This window comes from Pristis pectinata, chromosome 4 (assembly GCF_009764475.1).
Source record: "Pristis pectinata isolate sPriPec2 chromosome 4, sPriPec2.1.pri, whole genome shotgun sequence".
In the NCBI taxonomy this organism is placed as follows: Eukaryota; Metazoa; Chordata; class Chondrichthyes; order Rhinopristiformes; family Pristidae; genus Pristis; species Pristis pectinata.
The window spans coordinates 2,390,014-2,414,596 of NC_067408.1; the positions used below are offsets into that span (position 1 = coordinate 2,390,014).

The 24,583-nt window shown below is 42.7% G+C and overlaps 1 protein-coding gene across 1 annotated transcript in view; it reads left to right on the forward strand.

Moving 5' to 3' along the window:
• maml1 (mastermind-like transcriptional coactivator 1) overlaps positions 1-24,583 on the forward strand; it is a 59,486-nt gene that overhangs the window by 13,850 nt on the left and 21,053 nt on the right. The window contains exon 2 of the mRNA XM_052015201.1: positions 16,527-17,885. Coding sequence (XP_051871161.1) covers positions 16,527-17,885 — 1,359 coding nt within the window. The remainder of the gene's footprint in view (positions 1-16,526; positions 17,886-24,583) is intronic.

Genomic DNA, 24,583 nt, shown 5'->3' on the forward strand with positions numbered 1-24,583 from the left:
AGGTTGTACTGCAAGGTAGAATTAAGTAAGGATAGCCCATGTGCACATTCAGAATTAACGGTGAAAGGGTGATGTTTTTTTAAAAACTTAAGAGTTTGGTAAGACGATGTTTCCTCAGGAGAGTATGACGAGTTGTCATAGACTCTAAGTGGTTGGCCATTTAGGACTGAGATGTACTTTGTACTAACTCAATGTAACTGCACTGTGTAATGAATTGACCTGTATGATTGGTTTGTAAGACAAGCTTTTCACTGTACCTTGGTACAAGTGACAACAATAAACCAATACCAATGAGGAATCTTCCTATAGAGAATCAGGACTGTGGGTACACAATGTATACATTCAAGATGGATCTTTGGACTCTGAATTTAGGAGTAATGGGATTGGGTGAGAAATGCCCAAGACTATTGAGTCTTATTCAGTGGAGAAGCAGGCTCATGGGACCATATAGCCTTCTGTTCCTACAGTTCTCGCAGAATTGTGTTTACCACATTTTAATAAGATAGTAAATGCTGAAATTTTAAAGTAGGATCTTGGTTTGACACTGCATCTGAAGATGTTGTTCATTGACACAGCACTCCCTCTTTTACAGTGGGTAGTGTGTCAGCCTGGACTAATGCACAGCCTTCTGGCATTTGTTCCCAGTGACCCAAGCTGCCATCAGTCTATGGTAGTTGCCGGAAAGGAGCTAAATTGTTTTGTCTAGCTGGCTGTAGACTCCCCAGATTCAAGATTTGATGTTATATAGGGAGAGCACACATTAAGAGTTGATCTGTGACTACACAGGTGGCATTTATTTTGAAAACCTTGAATATCAGACCAACAAAAATAAGTGGCTCAGTATTAAAAGAAAGAGGAGAGTAAAGATGCTTTTCAAAGCTGCAAGAGGATCTGAACCACTTGAAGTTTGCTTTCTTTAAAAGAAAATGAAGGTGTAGCACCAAATGTTCACACTGTCAGCTGCTATAAATAGCAAAAGTGTCAACAATGGTTGGATTTTAGATGAGGTATATTTTTTTTAAAAAATTGACTTTGAAGAGCAAGAATGTTCTCAATCCATGTAGTAGGGTCTTCCGAGGTGATTCAGATGGGGGCGTGGGATTTTGGATTAACTTCTCAAAGATGTTGTAATAATGCAGAAGATACCATGAGGTGGAATTGTCTTCTTGAGCTGCTACAATCCTTCTATAACGTGCCCTCCCAGACGACTGTTGATTATGGAGTTAAAGGATGTGGAACAATGCAGGAAAGCCTGTATATTTCCTTCAAGCTCTGTAATGCACAAATGCCTCTCAAGGTTGGGTAGATCGCCTTGTTATGTTATAGCCTTGCTCTGACCAGATTGGGCAGGGTCTAATGGGTACAGTAATACAAATGCAACTGCACTGTGGTAGCAGAAACTAGCAGTAAAACCATGTAACAGGAACTGTGTGCCTCCCTGACTTGTTTTGCCTTATGTGTGTAACTTTTAGCGATTGTTTTTTTTTGGAGAGTTGCAGGTGGTGCTGCTTGCCAAAAATATCAGGGCATCTTAAGAGTCTTTCATAATATTGAGATAATTTGGGTAGTAAGTTCCCAAAAAAGTAAAGTTAGTTGACTGTGACGTGAGACTGCTAGCAGTTACTGGGAATCCCCAAGACAGCCCAACTCCTTAAAAGGAGTAGCCTGTGATGTCACCGGGTGTTGTTCAGAGGGGCATTCAGCAAAGTGGAAATCCATTGTTCTATACCCTTCATAACTCCCAGGCTGTAAGGCCGCCACCTTGTCATCACTCATACCCAAGGATGATCATTTTGACTTCTTCCCTTTAACTCTCTCCCCTTTTTCCTGCTTTTCTTAAGTAAAGACCTTCCTCAAAGCCTATTCCTAAAATCGGTGTTGGGCCCTGGTGTCTACTTGAAGCACCTTGGGATGTCTGTCAGCCAAGTCACCTTTCAGCTAGATGGGGTTGTTATGATAAAGGGTTTTAAAAAAAAAACAAGCAGATCAATTTTGAGTGGAAGAAGATATATAATGAAGTGGTGGGCTTGAACTTGAGTGCTGCTTTGCACTTTTATTTCCTGTTTCTGTACTTCCTGTATTCCTGAAAAGGGTATACGTAGAAAGAGACACTTGTGAACTGCTGCCAGTGGAATTGGCGCTTTATAGTAGTGTGTCTTGGCAGTGAGAGCTACATGGGTTTGCCAGGTGCCATGTGGGAGTCATATTTTTGATAATTCTGACTAGTAGAAGTTAGTAGAGTAGACCCAATCTGCATTTCCTATCATTTAAGGTTACCTCAATGCAATGCACTTGTCAGGATACACTCCTGGAAAATGTACAACATGATTTGGATAAGGCTGAGAAAATCTGTTCCCATTAGCTGATGGTACAAGAGCCAGAGAACTCTGAGTCTCTGGGCAAGAGATAATGGGGATGGGGTGGGTGGGAGGTAAAGGAAAAGCAGTGAGTGATAATGACCTGGAACCCCTGTGGATAGGGGTGTTGTAAGGAGAGATGGTCAGTTATTAAAAGGAAATTGTATAGGCATTTGAGGCACATAAACTTGTAGGACTGAGGTTGTGGAACCAGGCTAACTGGATTGCTGTATAAATAGGTGGCATGGACAGGATGGCCTCCTTCTCTGCCATTTTTGATGGCTCTGAAATTTAAAAAAAAGGATCTTGGGGTTAGTTTTACTCAGCCTTGTAGATTTTTTGAATCTTCTACCCAAGATGTTCTGAATGCTCACTTGCTGAGTATATTCAGGGCTAGGTCTCTTGGACTAAAAAAATAGCAAGACACAATGCAACTGAGATCAAAGATCAGCCACGGTCTTGATGGTGGAGCAGGTTTGGAGGGCAAAATAGCTACCTAGTGTTGCTATTTATTATATTAATTATTCAATAATTCAAATAAAAGTTTATGTTGAAAAGAAAATTAAGCAACTGAAAATAATGGTGATGGCTCAAGATATGGCCTTTTGCTGGTCTTGGTTTTGCCATCAGAGCTGAGGTGCTGAATGAATTGCCCCTGAAATACCAACTAATAGCAAATGTTTCGGAGCAATTTCCCAGCAAGCCTTAACTGTGGAATGACAATGAAGAGCTTGGAAAAACTAATGAAAATCGATTGTTTTTAAATCCTAGACTTAAGGATTTGATGTTAGATGTTGGGAAGATGTTTCCATGGGGATTACAGAACTGGGCATGTTGTTTTAGAGAATTTTTTGCTTGTCAGAATGATAAAATTTCTACCACAAAGTTGTGAGTAAATGGATAGATTCATTCAAGGGAAGCGTGATTGAGAAAGACGAGGTTTTAAGGTGAGAGTGAAAGAATAAACGCTGTGCACCCATGGGGCCAAATAGCCAACTTCTGTACTGCAAATAATTTGTAAGTGGTGTGCCATTATTGATTGAAGCTGAAAGCATTGCATTTAAATTTGCTTTTGTTTCCTCAAGTGTTGTCTGCTCTTGAATAGTATCATTAAACTATTTTGTCAAACAGTTGTACAAAGAAATGCTGGTACGAATTTTGTGGAAACGAGTGTAGCTGCCGATGTGGTGAGGCTTGACCATGCTCTAGGGTTAGGGTCGACATTGCAGACACCATCTGCGCATTCCTGGTCTACTTACCCTGGCAGCGCCTGATGCATTCTCACTCCAGCCGATGAGCAAAATGGGAGAGACAGCACTAGAATTTGGTCATTGTGGTAAAATTAAGAGGATGTTTAAAAACTACTTAAAACAGTGTGTTTCTTTATTGTTTTATTCTGCATTGGTTCCATTTAAATCTTTAGGCAGTTGGATTATGGACACTAAATTTCTTGTTGTAGTTTAATTCCCAACCTACATAGTGGCATTGAACTGTGAGGATAATAGGTCAAGTAGAAAGAAGTAGACTGGTGGAATGGGTGACTGGTTACAGATGAAATTTGAGGCTGAGAAATGTGGTATACATTTGGTAGGATGAATGAGAAGAGGTGAACTACAGGGCACAATTCCATAAAGGGCACAAGAACAGAGATTGGGGTATGTTTGCATGGATTACTGAAAGTGGCAGAGCAGATTGATAAGCATTTGAGATTCAGAGCTATGTAAATGTACAAGAGCAAGAAGGTTATAAGATATATCTTTATTAGTCACATGTACATCAAAACACACAGTGAAAAACTTTTTTGCGTAGAGTGTTCTGGGGACAGCCTGCAAGTGTCGCCACGCTTCCTACGCCAACATAGCATGCCCACAACTTCCTAACCTGTACGTCTTTGGAATGTGGGAGGAAACCGGAGCACCTGGAGGAGACCCACGTAGACATGGGGAGAACGTACAAACTCCTTGCAGACAGTGGCTGGAATTGAACCCGGGTCGCTGGTGCAGTAAAGCGTTACGCTAATCACTACACTACCGTTCCTGATTTATATAAAAAAAACACTAGTTCAATCACAACTAAGTATTGTTCATTTCTGAGTACCACACTGTAGGAAAACTGTAAAAGCTTTGGGGAGGATGAGGGACTTTAGTTTATTTGGATAGTTGCCTTAGAGTTGCAGTAAAGGTTGCAAGAGGACCTGATGGAGGTATTAACCATTGTGCTGTCTCTAGCCAGAGTAGATACAAGTGTTCCCATTGGCAGAGGAGTCGAGAATGACTGGCACTAAAATCAGAAGTGACATGAAGGAACATTTTTGAATGGTTAGAGTCTGGAGTACACTAGCAAGGGTGATAGTGGAGGCAGAATCAATTGTAGTGTTCAGTAGGGAGCAAGGTTATTATCTGAAAGGACAGAATTTTCAGCTGGGTTGCTCTTGTAAAGATTTGATAGGGTCGAGCAGAATTGTGTCCTCCATCAGTGGCAGTCTTGCCTTTGGGACCAGATCTGGAATTCTGTCCTAACACACTCTGCCCCTCTACCCTTACTACCTTTTCCACTCTTTAGATGTTGACTCAGTGCTACCTTTGTATCCAAGTTTAAATGGCCTAGTGTTTAAAAAATGCATGTTCATAAATTGGGATGGATCCTAAGTAATCAGCTCAGCATGTCTCTGGTTTGTTGTTTGAATCCCTCCTGACAGATGGACAGAGCAGTTAATTATTTCCTGTTAACCCACAACGTGAATTGATTTGGTTTTGTGGGAACCTGACAGCTTGTATTAAATATACACTTAAGATGCATCTTGATCTGTGAATGTTTCATTGTCACAGACTTTAACTCTGGTCTGACTAAGAGCAAGAGGCCATTTAGTCTTCATTAGTGACATGGCTGATTTGTGACACAGTGCCACATGTCTGGCTTCTCCTGATAGATCTAACAAATATACATTTATCAATCTCGGGTTTAAAATTAACAACTGGCCTGCCATCAGTTGGTATTTGTGAAATGCATTTCCTCATTTCATTACTAAAAGGCGTGACTCTAATTTTTTTAGATTCTGCCCCAGGTCCTAGATTCCCAGTCAACAGAAAAAGTAGTATTTGATATCTTAAAACATTAAGGGTTAATTATACCAAAATTCTAGAGAATGCACCCCTTAATTGTATAACCTGTTTTTGTAATTTTATCCTTTGAGTCTGGGTATCATTCTGGTAAGTCAGAAGTCTACTTCCTGTAGGACTGCACTATGACTTCTGCTGGTATGCCAATTCTCTAGCAATTCAGGGCTATGTTCCATTAGCCTTGGATTTTTTTCTGATTTTCACCTCCATTGTTTCTATACATTTCATTATTTAGAAAGCTCGATCTATCAGGTTTGAGCATGACTGACTAGACTATCATAATTCATTTCCCATGATTTTACCCATTCACACCTGTTAATAACTTATCTTTTGCTTTCATTTTCATTGCAATGACAGAAGGATAATGTTGGAGAATTTCGTAATAATCCATATCCTTGAGGACATTTTTTTAAATTACAAGTTGTGTGAGGTTTAATTATATTTTGCTGGAATACAGCACCTTGCCTCCAACTGCAGGAGTGGAGCTAATCTACAGGACAAATGAGGAAACATTTCGACCTAGGTCACCTTGGTTCTGGAGTGCAGGTCACATTCAGGAAGCAAGCTCAAAGTTGTCGACTCATTGACTAAACTTTAGTAGAGAATGGTTCTTGGATTCAGCATCTACAAAACAAGGTTTTCTGCCAAACTTCCCCCACTTTATAGTTAAGGTCCACAGTGAGAGCCTGGGAAAAGTGGGCCATTTTCCATTTTTTGAAGGCTGACATTGATAGTAGGGTCACAGAGTTGTACAACCAGAAATAGGCCCTTCAGCCTACTACATCCGTGCTGACCTTTTTGCCATCTACACCAATCCTATTGCCTGCATTAGGTCCATAAACCTCTATGCATTAGCTTTTTAAGTGCCTATCTAAATGTCATAGTGATTGTATTTGATTCATGGTAGGGTGTTGCAGATAGCAACTTCTGTGTGTATTTTTTAAAAATCCCCTCAAATCCCCTTTAAAACCCTTTCCTCTCACCTTGTTTTTAATATTCCTACCATTCTAGATTCTGATTATCTACCTTATGCCTCTTATAATTTTATGTACCTCTATCAGGTCACCCCTCAATCTGCTTTGCTCCAGGGGAAAGGAAAAACAGCCTGTTCAGTCTCTCCTCATAACTAAAGTCTCCCAATCCAGGCAACATCCTGGTGAATCTCCTCTGCACTCTCTCCAGTGCAACCACATCCTTCCAATAGTGTGGTGACCAGAAATGCACATACAACTCCAAGTGTGGTCTAAGTATTGTTTTGTAAAATTGCAACAATAATGTCCCAATTCTTGTATTCTGTTCCCCAACCTATGAAGGCAGGTATGCTGTATACTTTCACCCAATCTACACTTTCAGGGAACTCTGAACTTGAATTCTCTGTTCATCAACATTCCTCAGTACCCTACCATTTAGTGTACATGCCCTACCCCGATTTGACTTCCTGAAATGCATCATCTTGCTGGGATTAAATTCCATCTGTCAACGCTCTCCCCAACTTTCCATCTGATCTGTAACCTGCTGTTGCCTTAGATAGAACAGTACAGTGCAATACAGGCCCTTCAGCCCACAATGTTGTGCTGACCTCTAAACTTCGCCTAAGACTATCTAACCCCTTCCTCCCACATATCCCTCTATTTTAAATTCCTCCATATGCTTAATGACCTTCCTTAATATCCACAGTACCACCAATTTTTGCATCATGTGCAGACTTGCTATTCATTCCTCTTGCATTCACATCAAATTTATTAATATATATGTCACAAACTTTTACATCACTAGTCATAGACTTTTAATCAAAGAAGCATTGTTACACCACCACCCCCGCTGCCTCCTATCACCAAGCAGTTTTGGATCCAATTAATCAACTCGGTCTTGTAGTTCTGGACCAGCTTATCATGTGGACCTTGTCATGTACTTTACTAAAGCCTGCCTTAAACAACCACCTTAGTTCTCAACAAAAAAAATCAGTCAAGTTAGTGAGACAGGTTTTCCCAGCACAAAGCCATCAATATCTGATCAAACCCTGCCTTTCCAAATGTACATAAATCCATCCCTTGGAATTTTTCCTATTAATTTTCCTGCTGACCTGTGGTTACTTGGCTTATCAAGTAAGAGACTTGTAAATTGCCAAAAGTGGCATTTTAGAACATCACAAAGGCCGACCAAGAAATTGAGAAAGGCAACACAGTATGAGAATAAACTGGCAAAAGACTTCTGTAGGTAGGTAAAAAGAAAGCCAAGTGAGGGCAAATATGAATCCCTTACAGGCAGGTGGGAGAATTTATAATGGGGAATAAGGACAAAGCAGAGGAATTAAGTGACTGTCAGGATGTTGAGCTTGTAAACATAGAGGAATCTCTGAGCTGGAGACATCTGTGCAGCCAGGCAAATGGGAGGAGACAGCAGCTTCCATTATCTCCAACAGGTGGTGATGAGGGGCACCAAGGGATCTGGGCAGTCTGTCAACATGGAGTAGTTGCTGTCAGTTCGCAGCAATAGGCCACATCCAATATGCTGGCCAGGGTGCAGCCCCAAGCCCCATATCTCAGTGCTGAGTGGGGCTCCAGCATGCTCAATGCCACCCCTCACAGATGGCCTCTTGACACAGGGCCTTGAGGGAATTCACTGGACTGAGACACATGCATCTGAGCACTGCAGCAGGGAATGACAGGAGTTCCAGCGCAACAGTGCTGTCTATAACACATCCCTCTGCATGTGATGCTATAATGCCCCTTTTTTGTGCTCTTATTCCTTGGAACTTATCCTAAAAAAATACCTCTGTAGTATTTTTTGTGTTGGAATCTACTCAGTAAAATGCCTTGAATCGTCCTTTTAATCCATTTGCAGAATATTGGTGTCGCTGTCGAGGTTGTCAGTTAATGCCTATCCCTAATTGCTATTGAAGGTGGTGGCAAGTTGCTGCCTTGATGTACTGCAGTCCTACTCTGTGGGAGGTCCAGGATTTTAACATAGTGATGATAGGATAAAGTAATGTACTTTCAATTCAGGACTTTTGGCTTAAGTAGTGTTCCCATGTGCCTGCTCCTCTTATCTAGTGGTAGAGGATTGGGAGGTACTGTGGGGGAAAAACCCTTGTAAAGTACTTGCGGTTCGTCCTGTCGATGGTACACTAGTCACAGTGGTTGAAGGAGTGAATGTTTGGAATGGTCTAACATCGTGACATAGTGTTTAGTGCCATCTAGTGCTGTGTAAATGAAATCAAACTGTACTTTCCCCACTTGTGCCACTGTTAGTCTTCAACGACCTTATTTTAACATTGTTCTGCATACATGGCTCAATTGACTTTAAAAGGAGGGGGATCTTGGAGTCATGCTCTTGGGTCATAATCATACAGCACAGAAGCAATCCCTTCAGCCCACCACTTACCAGCACTTGATCCATAGTCTCCTATCTCTTGGTGATTCAAGTGCTCGTCCAGATAATCTTAACCTGCCTCCACCATCCCCTCGGGCAGAGTTTTCCAAATTCTAACTACCATCTGAATGGAAAAAGTTCTTCCTCAGATACCCTCTAACTTCTTAGCCCTTAAACCTAAAATAGATATTTAGATATCTGCTATGGGTGTAAAGTTTTCCATTATCTACCCTCTCTATGGTCCTTCATATTTTTGTATACTTCTATCTGGTGTTCTCTCAGCACTCCATGGTAATTAAATGCAGCCTATCCAGTGTATCCTCATAATGGAAATGTGACGTGACATCCTGGTGAATCTCCTCTCTACCATCTCCAGTGCAATGACAACTCTTTTATAGTTTGGTGACCAGAATTGTGACCCTACCCACCCGGGTCATTCTCTCTTCTCTCCTCTTCCATCAGGTAGAAGATACAGGAGCCTGAGGGCACGTACCACCAGACTTAAGGACAGCTTCTACCCCACTGTGATAAGACTATTGAATGGTTCCCTTATACAATGAGATGGACTCTGACCTCACGATCTACCTTGTTGTGACCTTGCACCTTATTGCACTGCACTTTCTCTGTAGCTGTGACACTTTATTCTGTACTGTTATTGTTTTTACCTGTACTACCTCAATGCACTCTGTACTAACCCAATGTAACTGCACTGTGTAATGAATTGACCTGTACGATCGGTATGCAAGACATGTTTTTCACTGTACCTTGGTACAAATGACAATAATAAACCAATACCAATTGTACACAGTACCTCAGCTTTGTCCTAACCAATGTTTTGTAAGTTGTACCATAACACCCTTGCTCTTGCATTCTATGCCCTGGCAATGAAGGCAGGTAACTTTTTAAATCTACCTGTGCTGCTATTCCAAGCATCCTTCGATTTGTCTCTCTGTTCCTCGGTCTTCTCTAGAGCCCTGCCATTCATTGTGCATGTCCTTACCATTATTAATCCTCAAAGTGCATCACTTTGCACTTATCAGGACATAAAACAGTACAGCACAAGAACAGGCCTTTTGGCCCACGATGTCTGTACTGACCAGCATGCCAATCTGCACTAATCCCATCTGCCTGCATGTGGTCTGTATCCCTCCATTTCCTGCCTGTTCATGTGCCCATATCAAATATTATGATTGTATCTCCTGCCACCACTTCTCCTGACAGCATGTTCCAGGCACCTACCACTATGTGTGTGTGTGTGTTTTTTTAAATTGCCTTGCACATTTCTTTTAAACTTTCCCCTAAAACACCTTAAAGCTATTCCCTCTAGTACTTGAAATTTCCACCATGGGAAGAAGACTGACACTCTATCCATGCCTGTTATTTTATATATACTTCTATCAGGTCATCCTTAAGTGTCCAATACTCCAGAGGGGAAAAAAATCCAAGTTTGTCCAACCTCTCCTTATTAACAATACTCCCTAATTCAGGCAACATCCTAGTGAACCTCTTCTGCACCCTTTCCAAGCTTCCTTCCTGTAATGGGGCAACCAGAACTGCACACAGTACTCCAAGTGTGGACTAACCAAAGTTTTATACAGCTGCAACATGACTTCCTGAATTTTATGCTCAACACCCTGACCGGTGAAGGCAAGTATGTCGAGCGCTTCTTTACCACTGTCTACTTGTGTGTCCTCTTTCATGGAGCTGTGAATTTGCACCCCAAGATCCCTCAGTACATCACTGTACATCCTGCCATTTACTGTATAATTTCCTCTTGCATTTGACCTCCGAAAGTGCAACACCTCACACTTGTCCAGATTAAACTCCGCTGTTTCTCTACACACATTTCCAACTGGTCTATATCCCACTGTGTCCTTTCACAATCTTCCTCACTTTCCACAACTCTGCCAATTTTTGTTTTGTCTTCATACTAATCAGCGTGCCTACATTGTTGTCCAAATCATTCGCATATTATGTTGTACCTGTTGTTGCTCTGCTTATCATACCAATTGATCAATATCATCTTGGAGAGTTCTCTTTTATTTTTGAAATATCTTGTTTTTTTAAACGGTAACTTGTTTCCCTTTGCCATTCTGTGGCACAGTTTAGCTACATAGGTTTAATGTTCTGGTGTCCAGCCACGCTCAAGATTAGAGATGGTGCTGAACTGTGCAACTTTTGTACCCTGCATGGGTAACCCAAGTTCAGCTTTTGAGAACAGACAATACACTGATCTTGTGGCTCCAAACTTGGCATTTGAAAGCATGCAACATGTTCAGAGAAAGGAAGTCTGAGACAGAAGCAAAAAAGAATTTCTATAGCAGATTTCATGACTGTACACACTGAAGTACTAGTTTGTTTTGTTGATGCTAGTGGTCAGAACACCAAGGCTGCGTCTGCATCAGAGTGCAGGTGAGACTTGGTCTTGCATGTTAAGCTGTATCTTCTTACCTGCATTGATGTTAATGCTCTAGAATCTGAACCAGACCATTGACAATCATGGGGACTCCATGTAGACTGGGCAAATCACATTAACACTAACAGCATGGTTGTGGAACTGACTAGAAAATGGATTGTTCCAGATCAGAACTGCAGCAGGAAAGGATTAATTCATAATCTTGTTGTAAAAAGGGTCCCCAGGAAAGAGTGATCATAATATAGAATTTTACATTGAACTACATCACTTTTGAAGTTGACCTGAAATCAGAGTTTTCAGTGTGAGTGAGGGAAATTACGAAGGGGCAAAAGGGTAGGTTGGGAAACTGCATTAAAGGGTATGATGGCCAGCATTTACTGAAATAACAAGTGATTTGCAGCGTGTATATTTCTTTTAAGACAAAGACATTAAAGGAGAAAATGTCCAAAAATGAAGAAATTAAACACAGTATTAAATCTAAGGAAAAGCTTTATACAGTTGCCAGAAAGAGCAGTAACCCTAAGGATTGGAATTCGACAAAGGATAATCAAGAAGTTGATGAAGGAAGAGAAAACAATGAGGGGGAAAAATGTGAGAAACATGAAACACAAATTAAGAGCTTCTGTATGTACCTAAAAAGGAAAAGACTAGCATGGGCAATTGCAGATCAAGATCGGAGAATTTATAATAAGGAACAAAATATTTTGTTTGTCTTTGTCGAGGAAGATAAACTTCTCAGGAATATTGGAGAACCAAGAGTCCAATGCTACTGAGGAAATTAGAGAAATTAGTATTAGTAATAAGTACTAATAGAGAAGTTAGTGAACTTGAAAACTGAAATCCCAAGGACCTGATATCTACATCCTGGAGTTTTGAGAAAGGTGGTTATGGGGATAGTGGGTGCTCTGTTTATCTTTGCTAAATTTTGCAAATTTTGGCATGGTTCCTGCAGACCAGAGGATTGCAAATGTGACCCTACTGTTTAAGAAATGAGGGAGAAAGAAGATGGTCAACTATTGACCTGCTGGCCTGAAATCAATGGAAGGGAAACTGCAGGAGCATATGCTGTGATATCAAGACACTTGGCAAATAATATGATTGAGCCATGTCAGCTTGCATTTATGAAAAGGAAATTGCATAGGACATCCTATGGGAGTTATAAGGATGTATCTAATGTAATAGATGAAAACGAAATCATTGGACATAATGTCTTGGTGAGCATGTTTCCTCTGACTGAAAGCTAGAACTACGGGTCAGTCTCAAAGCAGGGGTATCCCATGTAGATCTTAAATGAGAAATTTCATCATACAGAGGTGAATCTTTTGAATTCTCTACCATGAAGGTCGAATTCAAAGACAGGGATAGGGCAGGAAAATGGTATTGAGGCCGAAGATGGCCATGGTTTTGTTGAATGGTGGAGCAGGCTTGAAGAAGTGAATAGCCTACTACTACTTCCATTTCTCGCATTCAGTCCCTAGTCCTGCAGCTTCAGCTCGAATGAAACTGCCAAAGTTGTGTCTCAGTTATTTTGGTGGTTGGGTTGGGTGATGATTGCATGATTTGGTCACAAGAAAGACTGCAGATGCTGGAAATCTGGCCCAACACACAAAATATGCTGGAGGAACTCAGCAGGTCAGGCAGCATCTGTGGAGGGAAAGGAACAGTCAACGTTTTGGGCCGAGACCCTTCATCAGGACTCTTTAGGAAAGGGACTGGACATCCATGGTGAAAATGAGGCGGTCAGGGCAGGGGAACTGAAAGTTGTTGAAGTAACAGAGCATGTGAAGTGTCATGGACATAGGCGGGAAGGCACTGCACCAAGGGGGACAAAATGGAGTCAAGATACGAGGACACAAGTTCAGTGGGCAGGAGCAGGCAGAAACAATGGGCCCACTGGGGCAGTTAGGTTTGTGGATCTTAGGTAGGAGGTAGAAACGAGTAGTGTGGAGTTGGGGAACAGTGAGGTTGGAGGCTGTAGAGATCTCCGGAGGTGATGAGGTTAGTGATGGTGTGGGAGACAGTGGCCTGATGCTTCTCAGTGGGGTCCTGGTTCAGGGGTAAGTAAAAGGAGGTGTCCGAGAGCTGTCATCTGGCTTCGGCAATGTAGAGGTCAGTCTGCCAGACTACAACAGCACTGACCTTGTCTGTGGATTTTGATGGTGAGGTTGGGATTAGTGCAGGGAGAGTGGAGAGCAGTGTATTCAGAGGGGGTGAGGGCAGTTGTGAAGTTGAGATAGTTAATGTCCTGTTGGCAGTTAGAGATGAAAAGATCCAGAGTGGGCAGAAGGCCAGTGTGTGGTGTCTAGGAGAAGGGCTTAAGGCGAGAGTCCTGATGAAGGGTCTCGGCCTGAACGCCAACTGTTCATTTCCCTCCATAGATGCTGCCTGACCTGCTGAGTTCCTCCAGCTGTTTGTTTTAATATTATATTTTTTTGCAACCTGTTTACCCATGTAATTTATTATTATCCAAGTATTTAAACCTGGGTATTGGCTTTCAAGATGATGTGGTTGAACGGTTTGAAGTAACTGACAACACATTTTTGTAGTAGTTTCATTGGGAGAGTGGAAGTAGGAATGGTGTAGGGAAAAAAATTCAGTTTTGATTTGGGATTTGTGACCTAGTTATATGCCAGTTAATTAAAATTTTTGTATAATGGCACAATGATTGTTGTACAACTGTAATCCAGAGAGTCCATATTCAAAGTCTAACTTTGCACTTGAACACTAAGGATTAAAAATCAGCATGTCACTTTTAAATTCTATTGCAGATATGGTTGAGAATGATGTCCTAAAATTTCAAAGGAATTTAGCTGTGCAACACTTCAGAGAATAAATTTTAAACCTCCATTTGTAATTGCATTGTACTGCTGCTGCAAAACAACAAATTTCACTTCATTTGAGTTGATGGTAATAATTGTGATTCTAAAGAATTGCCTCCAATGTAGATACAATAATTTAATTAAGAAATAATTATGAAAACAAAATACCAGAAGCACTCAGCAGGTCAGGCAGCATCTGTGGTGATAGAAACAGTTAATATTTCAGAACTGAAAGAGTGAGAAAATGTCATGTTACATGGAGTGATGGAAAGAAGAGGCAAAATCTGAGATGGAGTGAAAACCAATGTTGTCAAGGTAACAAATACTTTAAATTTCTGTCATTAAAGATAGAAGAGCAAAGGAATGAACTGAAATATCTAGTCAAATTTGTGAATGCAAGGAGAGAAGAGCACTATTTTTACGGTCCAAAATAGCACCCTTAAGAGAGGGTCGCAGATACTTAGAACCACAGAACATTACGGCACAGAAAACAGGCCATTCGGCCCTTCTAGTCTGTGCTGAAACTTTATTCCGCTAGACCCATTGACCTGCACCCAGTCCATAACCCTCCAGACCTCTCCCATCCATGTATCTATCCAATTTATTCTTAAGAGTGAGCCTGCATTTACCATGGCAACTCGTTCCACACTCCCACCACTCTCTGAGTGAATAGTTTCCCCTAAATCTTTCCCCTTTCACCCTAAAGCCATTGTCCTCTCGTACTTATTTCTCCTAATCTAGGTGGAAACTTCTAAACATTAACAGGAGATGAGATGCTGTCGCTTGAGTTGGGTGTCGTTGGAACGATGTAGGAGACCAAAGCCAGAGAGAACAGTGGGGCAGGAGGCTGGAAGCTTGGGGTCACTGTTGTGGAATGATCAGAGGTCTCCCAGTCTGTGTTATGTTTCATGCTGTAGTCTTCTCTACAGTAGAGCATAAGTGACCCCAAACCTCCAATCACTTTTAATACTCTGTCCCACTCCTACTCTTGACCAGTCTAGGCATGGTTGAAACAGTGCTGTAGATCAAAGTAAGCTGGAGGAAGAATGCCTCCTCTTGTCTGGACTCATTGCAGTCTTTGGAATGCAATACTAAATTTATTAATTTCAGATAGCCAGATTTTTCTCTCCACAGATGTTACTGGATATTCCCATTTCACTTTGTTCCTTTGTTTCATTTCTGTCTCTAACTGTTGGAATTTAAGGTAGCTGCTACTTTGACGCGTTTAGTCTGCACCCTAACCCCCACACTCTCTCTGTCTCCACCCAACCCCACTCATTTTCTCACTTTTTTCAGGGCCATTAACCTGAAATGTTGACTGTCTCTCGCTCCTACCTAACCTGCAGTGTTTTTGTTTTGGATTTCCAGCAACTGCAGTTTTTGGCTCCAAGGAGTAATGACATTGGTATAGCAATAGGTGGCACCATGTGCCTTTAATACACAAATGCTTCATGTGGAGAAATAGCTTGCCTCTACATGTCTTTGTATGCAATGGCACTGAAGACCACTTGCATATTGCTGTCTTGGACTTGAGATACTGAAAACTGCTAACAGCTTTTGCCCATCTTCAGTGTTTTAAAAACATGATTGGACTGAGCCACATCATGTCATATATTTTATTTAGTTGTGAACACAGTTTTAACCCAGAAGAAATGGTTTTAGCTATTGAAGGCCTAATTCTTTTTTATCAGATTTCCAGTTCTGCAAGAGAACCACTTAAAATTGTCATGTTGCAGTCATCCTGATTTTGCTTCCCTTTGTTATTTGTCCTATTTTTTAAAAAATGTCTCTGTGCCTAAAGTTTTCAACAAAGGTTTAGACAGTCTGACACTTTTAGTACAAGCTGTTATTTGTCCATTGCTTAATAATCTAAACTACAAAATTTAGTAAAGGTTAGAAAAATGGCTGCCTAAATATTTCTTATAATTTTCCTTGAGGTTTGGATTAACCATTGTATGATGTAATTTATCTCTTTATATATCCTGTTTGTAACTAAGGAATATTGACAGGGATTTTACCAAGCTACCTTGCTCAGACACTGAATACTCTTACTATTTAGTAAAACATTTAAGACAAACTCTTAACATTTAAAAAGATGAACATTTTCAGATAAAGTTGATTTCAGAATGATTTCAAAAATTCAAAGGAATTTAGCTCTGCAGCACTTCAGGGAGTAAATTTTAAGGCTCCATTTGTATCAATCCCCAGCCTTTGTAAAGTTAGTTTTTTAAAAAAGACATAATTAATTGGTATTTGCACATTTATATTTAGAAAAAAAGTGGATTGGTAGAGATTGTTGTGTGTGGACACGTTGAAGTCGGGATTATTCAAAAATACTGAAATTTCAGGAAAAATCAACACATTTTAAAATTATCTGAATGATTTCTGAGGATGTTAATGATCTATGAGCTCACTGATCTAATCTTATCTCTCTCCACTTCAGCTTCATGAGCGGGTGAAAAGAAAATTAAAGGCTGATGGTTCACCTTTGAATGGAGATCAGCAGAATGGATTTATAGATGGGAACTATTCGGGGACCAAGAAGCTCCGACTGAATGGGGAAGATGCATCAGGACTACTAGTGGTTAACGGATCATCTAATGGTATACCACCAATGTCTCCACGCCACCAAAGGGACAAAAGATCTGCCCTTGGGGATGGGGCCCAAGGCAATAGTAATCATCCTCTAGGCTTGGACAACTTGAAGAAGGAATGTCTTCCAGATTCCAATGTACAGATGAATGGGAACTGTGACAGTGTTGATGGTTTCACTCTTATTAAAGAGCTTAAGCAAGAACCTGCACTGGATTTGGCTTGTGTGAACCCATCAGGCACCTCTCTCTCCCAGAACAACATGTTCCCAGATATTAATTTGAATGAACAAGAATGGCAGGAATTGTTTGATGAATTGAATCGTTCTGTGCCAGATCAAGATATACAGGATCTTTTCAATGAGGATTTTGAAGAGAAGAAAGACATTGAACCTACTAGTTCTGATCAAACCTCTTTATCAGACAACATCATTATAAAAACTGAGTTTTCTCCTTCCTCATTTGAGCACGAACAAACGGAATCTCCACAAGCTAGACCTTCTCCATCAGGACCTTCATTTTCAAGTGTGTCTTTGGCATCTGTAAATACTGCCCCGTCAGTGTCCCAGGCAGTGCCACAAGCTACAGGCCCTACTCCAGTTTGCACAAGGCCTGTATCTAGTGTTCTCCTGCCTGGGAACCCAGGGCTGTCTGTGGAGCGGTCTCACGCACAGCAGCTTCAGCAGATGGCTGCTAACCAGAAGCAGAGAGCACAGCTCATGCAAAAGCAGCAGGTGCAACACTCCTCACCCAATCAGGTACAGAACTGGTCAGCAGCACCCACTCAAAGTCCTCTAGGGGGGACCTTCAACCTTGATAAGCCCAGCAGCCCTTCATTATACCAACAAGACTTTAATCAGAAACTTTCAATGGCCAGCATGCCACCAAAGAACTCCACAAAAACTGGTGGTAACTACCTGCAGCCAAATCGTGTGGGAATGCTGAACCAGCCACCTAACACTTTGGGTCAAAACTCCACAAGCAGCCAGGCTCCGTTACTGAACTACGCTAACACTAAACGGTTGACTCATTTTGAAATGCCTGATGGTCAGAGGGCTGTGGCACCGAACCAGAACAAAACTGCAATGTTCGCATATATGCAGCAGCAGCTTTCCCACCTCGGCGACGAGCAGAAGCGAATGCTGGTGATGAAACAGAAGGAGCTTCCTCAGGGTGGCATGACATACAGACCCCATCTGCAGCACAGTCAGGTAAAACTTCTGCTGTAAAACAACTCTTTGCCTTGCTTATTTAATAAGTTTCACCTTGCAGAGTCGGGATTTGAAGCGGGACCTTTGAAAAGTGGTGAGTGTCTGTGCCTGAGCTTGAGTATCACCTTGCAAGAGTCTAAACGAGGCACATTTGCAGATTGTTACCAGTTGATTGGCTTATTAACAGCAGCAAATAAAGGTAAGGCAGGTATAAGTAGAGTGGCCGTTGTGTTGAGTGGGGAGCTGAGGTTTTGGCTCGAGGCTTCAGTGAGAAGAGGCAAAGGTAAGTTCCTTTCTTTGCTGTGGTGTTGCCTTTAGTGCCAGGACAGAGTAGTGAGAATGGCTCCAGGGTCAGTGGTGTGCTCAGCTTGTGAGATGTGGGAGTTCTGGGAGACATTCAGTCTCCCTGATAACCACATCTGCACAAGGTGCATCCAGCTGCAGCTCCTTGCAGACCGTGGTAGGGAACTGGAGCTGCAGCTGAATGACCTTCAGCTCCTACGGGATACTGAGGAGTACATAGAAAAGAGCTACAGGGAGGCAGTCACTCCGAAGCTGCAGGAGGCAGGTAGCTGGGTGACTGTCAGGAGAAGGACAGAATAGGTGGATAGTGCAGAATACCCCTGTAGGTGTTCCCCTCGATAACAGGTATACCGCTTTGGATACTGTTGGGGACAATGACCCACCAGAGGAAAACTGCAGTGACCAGGTCTCTGGCACTGAGCCAGGTCATGTAGTGCAGAAGGGAAGGGGGAGAAGAGGGCAATTGTGCTAGGGGATTCCATAGTAAAGGTGGGGGGGCAGACAGGAGATTCTGTGGATGTGAAAGAGACTCCCAGATGGTATGTTGCCTCCCTGGTGCCAGGGTCAGGGATGTCTCAGATTGGGTCCACAGCAGTCTGAAGGGGGAGGGCGAACAGCCAGAGGTCGTGGTACATATTGATACCAATGGCATAGGTAGGAAGAGAGATGAGGCCCTGAAGAGGGAATATAGGGAGTTAGGTAGGAAGCTGAAAAGCGGAACTCAAGGGTAGTAATCTCTGGATTGCTGCCTGTGCCAGGAACCAGTGAGGGTAAGAATAGGATGATTTGGCAGATGAATGCATGGCTGAGAAATTGGTACAGGGTTTCAGATTTGTTGACCATTGGGATCTCTTCTGGGGAAGGTACGACTTGTACAAAAGGGATGGGTCACACCTGAACTGGAGGGGGACCAATATTCTTGTGGGCAGGTTTGCTAGAACTGTTGGGGAGGGTTTAAACTAGTTTGGCAGGGGTATGGGAGCCAGAATGATAGGTTAGAGGTTGGTGCATTTAGTGTACAAGTAGATACAGTGTGTAGAAAGAGTGAGGAAGGATAGGCAGTTGAAAGGGCAAAATTGCAGTCAGTTGGATGGGCTGAAGTGTGTCTACTTTAATGCGAGAAGTATCAGGAACAAGGCTGATGAACTTAAGAGCATTAGTAAGTATATGGAACTATGACGTGGTGGCCATTACAGAGACTTGGTTGTGCAAGGGCAGGAATGTCTGCTGGATATTCCTGGGTTTAGACGTTTCAAAAGGGACAGAGACGGAGGTAAAAGAGGTGGGGGATTGGCTTTGTTGATCAGGGACAGTGTCATAGCTGTAGAAAGGGAGGATGTCCTGGAGGGATCGTACACTGAGTCAGTGTGGGTGGAAGTCAGAAACAGGAAGGGAGCGATCACTCTGTTGGGAGTATTGTACAGACCACCCCCCCCCCAAATAGCAGCAGAGACTGAGGAGCAGATCGAGAGGCAGATTTTTGAGAGGTGCAAAAATAACAGGGCTGTTGTCATGGGTGATTTCAACTTCCCTAATATTGATTGGTACCTCCTTCGTGTAAAGGGGATAGATGGGGCAGAGTTTGAGAGTTTGTTAGGTGTGTCCAGGAAGGATTCCTGACACAGTATGTGGACAGGCTGACTAGAGGAGAGGCCATACTGGACCTGGTACTAGGCAATGAGCCTGATCAGGTTTCAGATCTCTCGGTGGGAGAGCAGTTTGGAGATAGTGACAAAGTATTTAACTGGGGGAGGGGGAATTATGCTATTGGGCAGCAAATTGCGAGCGTAAATTGGGAACAGATGTTCTTGGGGAAGTGCACAGCGGAAATGTGGAGGTTGTTTAAGGAATACTTGCATGGGTTCTGGATAGGTTTGTCCCATTGGGGCAGGGTAAGGATGGTAGAGTGAAGGAATTGTGATTGACGAGATGTAGAATATTTTGCCAAGAGGAAGGAAGAAAAGCCTACCTGAGGTTTAGAAAGCATGGATCAGGCAGGGCTCTGGAGAGTTATAAGGTAGCCAGGAGGGAGCTTAAGAATGGACTTAGGAGAGCTAGAAGGGGGCATGGGAAATCCTTGGCGAGTAGGATCTAGGAAAACCCCAAGGCGTTCTACATGTATGTGAAGAATAGGAGGATGACTAGAGTGAGGGTAGGACCGATCAGGGATAAAAGAGGAAATGTGCCTGGAGTTGGAAGAGGTAGGGGAGGTCCTTAATGAATACCTTGCTTCAGTATTCACCAGAGAGGGAGACCTTGGCATTTGTGAGGATGGTGTACGACAGGCTGATATGTTGACGTGAGGAAAGAGGATGTGCTGGAACTTTTGAAAAACATTAGGATAGATAAGTCACTGGGACTGGACGGGATATATCCAAGGTCATTACGGGAAGCGAGGGAAGAGATTGCTGCGCCTTTGATGATGATCTTTGCATCCTCACTGGCAACAGGAGTAGTGCCAGATGATTGGAAGGTGGCAAATGTTGTTCCTTTGTTCAAGAACTTTTATGTTCTTGAACAAAGGAAGTGTGAAGTGGTTCATTTTGGTAGGTCAAATATGATGGCAGAATATAGTCGTAATGGTAGGACTCTTGGCAGTGTGGAGGATCAGAGGGATCTTAGGGTCCAAGTCCACAGGACGCTCAAAGCGGTTGCGCAGCTTGACTCTGTGGTTAAGAAGGCATATGGGTTATTGTCCTTCATCAATCGTCAATTGAATTTAGGAACCAGGAGGTATTGTTGCAGCTATATAGGACCCTGGTCAGACCCCACTTGGAGTACTGTGCTCAGGTTTGGTCGCCTCACTACAGGAAGGATGTGGAAGCCATAGAAAGGGTGCAGAGGAGATTTACAAGGATGCTGCCTGGAATGCAGAGCATGCCTTATGAAAGCAGGTTGAGGGAACTCGGCCTTTTCTCCTTGGAGTGACGCAGGATGATGGGGGGACCTGATAGAGGTATATAAGATGACGAGAGGCGTTGATTGGGTGGATAGTCAGAGGCTTTTCCCCAGGGCTGAAATGGTGGCCACAAGAGGACATGGGTTTAAGGTGCTGGGGAGTAGGTATAGAGGAGATGTCAGGGGTAAGTTTTTTTTTACTCAGTGGTGAGTGTGTGGAATGGGCTGCCAGCAACAGTGGTGGAGGCGGATATGATAGGGTCTTTTAAGAGACTGTTGGATAGGTACATGGAGCTGAGAAGGGTATGGGTAAGCCTAGTAATTTCTAGGGTAGGGACATGTTCGGCACAGCTTTGTGGGCTGAAGGACCTGAATTGTGCTGTAGGTTTTTTCGATATTTTCTAAAGGGAGTAGGGATAACCCTGGGAATTACAGACCAGTGAGTCTTACTTCAGTGGTGGGCAAATTACTGGAGAAGATGCTTAGAGACGGGATTTATGGGCATTTGGAGAAGCATAGGCTGATTAGGGACAGTCAGCATGGCTTTGTGATCTCATGAGCCTGATTGAATTCTTTGAGGATGTGACAAAGCACATTGAAGGTAGAGCAATGGATGTGGTGTACATGGATTTTAGTAAGGCATTTCATAGGTTCTTCATGGAAGGCTTATTCAGAAAGTCAGGAGGCATGGGATCCAGGGAAACTTGGCTGTGTGGATTCAGAATTGGCTCGCCTATAGAAGACAGTGGGTGGTGATGGAGCGTATTCTGCCTGGAGGTCGGTGACAAGTGGTGTTCTGCAGGGATCTGTTCTGGGACCCCTGCTCTTTGTGATTTTTATAAATGACTTGAATGTGGAAGGGTGGGTTAGTAAGTTTGCTGATGATATAAAGGTTGGTGGTGTTATGGATAGTATAGAAGGTTGCTGTAGATTACAACAGGATATTGATAGAATGCAGACCTGGGCTGAGAAATGGCAGATGGAGTTCAACCCAGATAAGTGATAAACTTCAGGAGATTGAATTTGAAAGCAGAATACAAGGTTAATACACTCTTAGCAGTGTGGAGGAACAGGGGGATCTTGGGGTCCACGCCCATAAATCCCTCAAGGTTGCCACACAGGTCAATAGGGTTGTTAAGAAGGCATAGGGTTTGTTGGCCTTCATTAGTCGGGGTATTGACCTCAAGAGGTGTGAGGTAATGTTGCAGCTCTTATAGAACTCTGGTTAGACCACAGGAGTATTGTGTTCAGTTCTGGTTGCTTCATTATAGGAAGGATGTGGAAGCCATAGAAAGGATGCAGAGGAGATTTACCAGGGTGTTGCCTGGATTGGAGAGCATGTCTTATGAGGATAGGTTGAGTGAGTTAGGGCTTTTCTCTTTGGAGAGAAGGAGGATGAGAGGTAACTTGATAGAGGTGTACAAGATGATAAGAGGCATAGATCGAGTGGACAGCCAGAGACTTTTTCCCAGGGTGACAATGGCTAACACGAAGGGACATAATTTTAAGGTGATTGGAGGAAGGTATAAGGGGGATGTCAGGGGTAAGTTTTTTTTTACACAGTGGTGGGTGTGTGGAATGCACTGCCAGCTGAGGTTGTGGGCGCAGATACATTAGGGACATTTTAAGAGACTCTTAGCCCCCCATTTCTCTATCATTCATGTGGCTATGTGGGAGGGAAGGGTTAGATAGATCTTAGAGCAGGATTAAATGTCGGCACAACGTTGTGGGCCGAAGGGCCTGTACTGTGCTGTAGTGTTGTATGTTCTATTAGTAAGAATCCACACCTGTGGAGCCAAGTGGTGGCTGCCTCATTTGCAAGTTTCATTACCCAGGTTTGGTGAATGAATGAGCAACCTTGTCTACAACTACAAAAGTACCAATCACCTCTGTACCACCTGCCCCCTTCTCTCATTTACGTATTTAATAAGGTTAGTGACATTATTTTTCTTCTGGGCCTCTTGAATGTCCTTCTGCCTTTGATTTGGAAAAATTAGTTTTTCATGTCAGCATTGTTTCTTTGCCAGTCACATTATCTTTGATTCTTGATCCTTCCAGTAATGCTAGGAATTTCTTTATATTCTATAGAGAACTCTCATTATTTTGAACATTTCTGTCACATCTCCTTTGTGTAATCTCTGAGAGCAATGCTCGCATTTCCAGAAGTTTCCAATAACAAATCCCTCGCCCTTAATTTTAAGTGTTTTCTGCATCATTTAATTTGGCATTGTGTTTGGCACAGACGTGGGTGGAAGGGCCCATTCCTGTGCTGTACTGTTCTATGTTCTATCATCACCAATATATTCACAGCCTTCCAAACTGCAATTAACAATTGAATACAATATTCCAGCAGTGGCTGAACCAAATATCTCATAAAGTTAAATCATAAGTTCCCTGCCATGTCTCTGTTTAAGAAGCCCATGATCTCGTGTCTTAATGTCTTAGAGTCATCGAGCAATACAGCATGGAAACAGGCCCTTCAGCCCAACTCATTTATGCCAACCATGGTGCCTACCAAGCTAGTCCCCATTTGCCTGCATTGGCCAATATTCCTCTAAACCCCTCCTACCCATGTACTTGTACAAATGTCTTTTAAATGTTGCTATTGTACCTGCCTTGCATTTAATGCCCACTCTCGGTGAAGAAGTTGCCCCTCAGGTCCCTTTTAAACCTATATCTTTAGTTCCCCTCCCTGGGAAAAAGACTGCATTCAACCCTCATGATTTTATACCTCTACAAGGTCACCCCTCAATTCCTGTGCTCTAAGGAATGGAAGTCCTCGCCTGCCCAACCTCTCCCTATAACTCAGGCCAAGTCCTGGCAGCATCCTCATAAATCTTCATTATACAGTCTTCATAGTGGTGCAGCTACTAGAACGCGTGCCTCAGTACCAGAGACCCGGGTTTAATCTTGACCTCGTGCTGTCTATGTGGAGTTTACAAGTTCTCCTTTTGACTGCATGGGTTTCCCCCCCCCCCCCCCCCGAGTTTCCTCCCAAATCCCAAAGATGTGGGTTGCTAGGTTAACTGGCCACTGTAAATCATCCCTGGTGTGGAGGCAGTGGTAGAATCTGGGGGGAGTTGATGGGAGCGTGGAGAGATTGAAAGTGGGATTAATGTAGGATCTGTGTAAATGGGTGGGTGATGGTTGGCACAGACACGGTGGCCGAAGGCATGTTTTCGAGCTGTATCTCTTTGACTCAAACTGCCCTGCTACCTTGATACACATGCACTCAGGTCTCTGCTGTTTGCAGTTCTTTTGGAATTGTACTCTTGATGTATCCTTGTTTCCAAGGTGAATCACTTTGCCGTTCCCTGAATTAACATTATCTGCCACTATTTGCCCATTCCCACTAGACAAAGTCAATCATTTCTCTCATCATGCCTCTTCTTATATTGCAGGTTTGAAATTTTCCTAGTGCATAGTCCTGCAGGAATACCACTGACTACTTTCCATCAGTTCAAAAATTGTTTCATTCCAACCCGTTGCTGTCATAA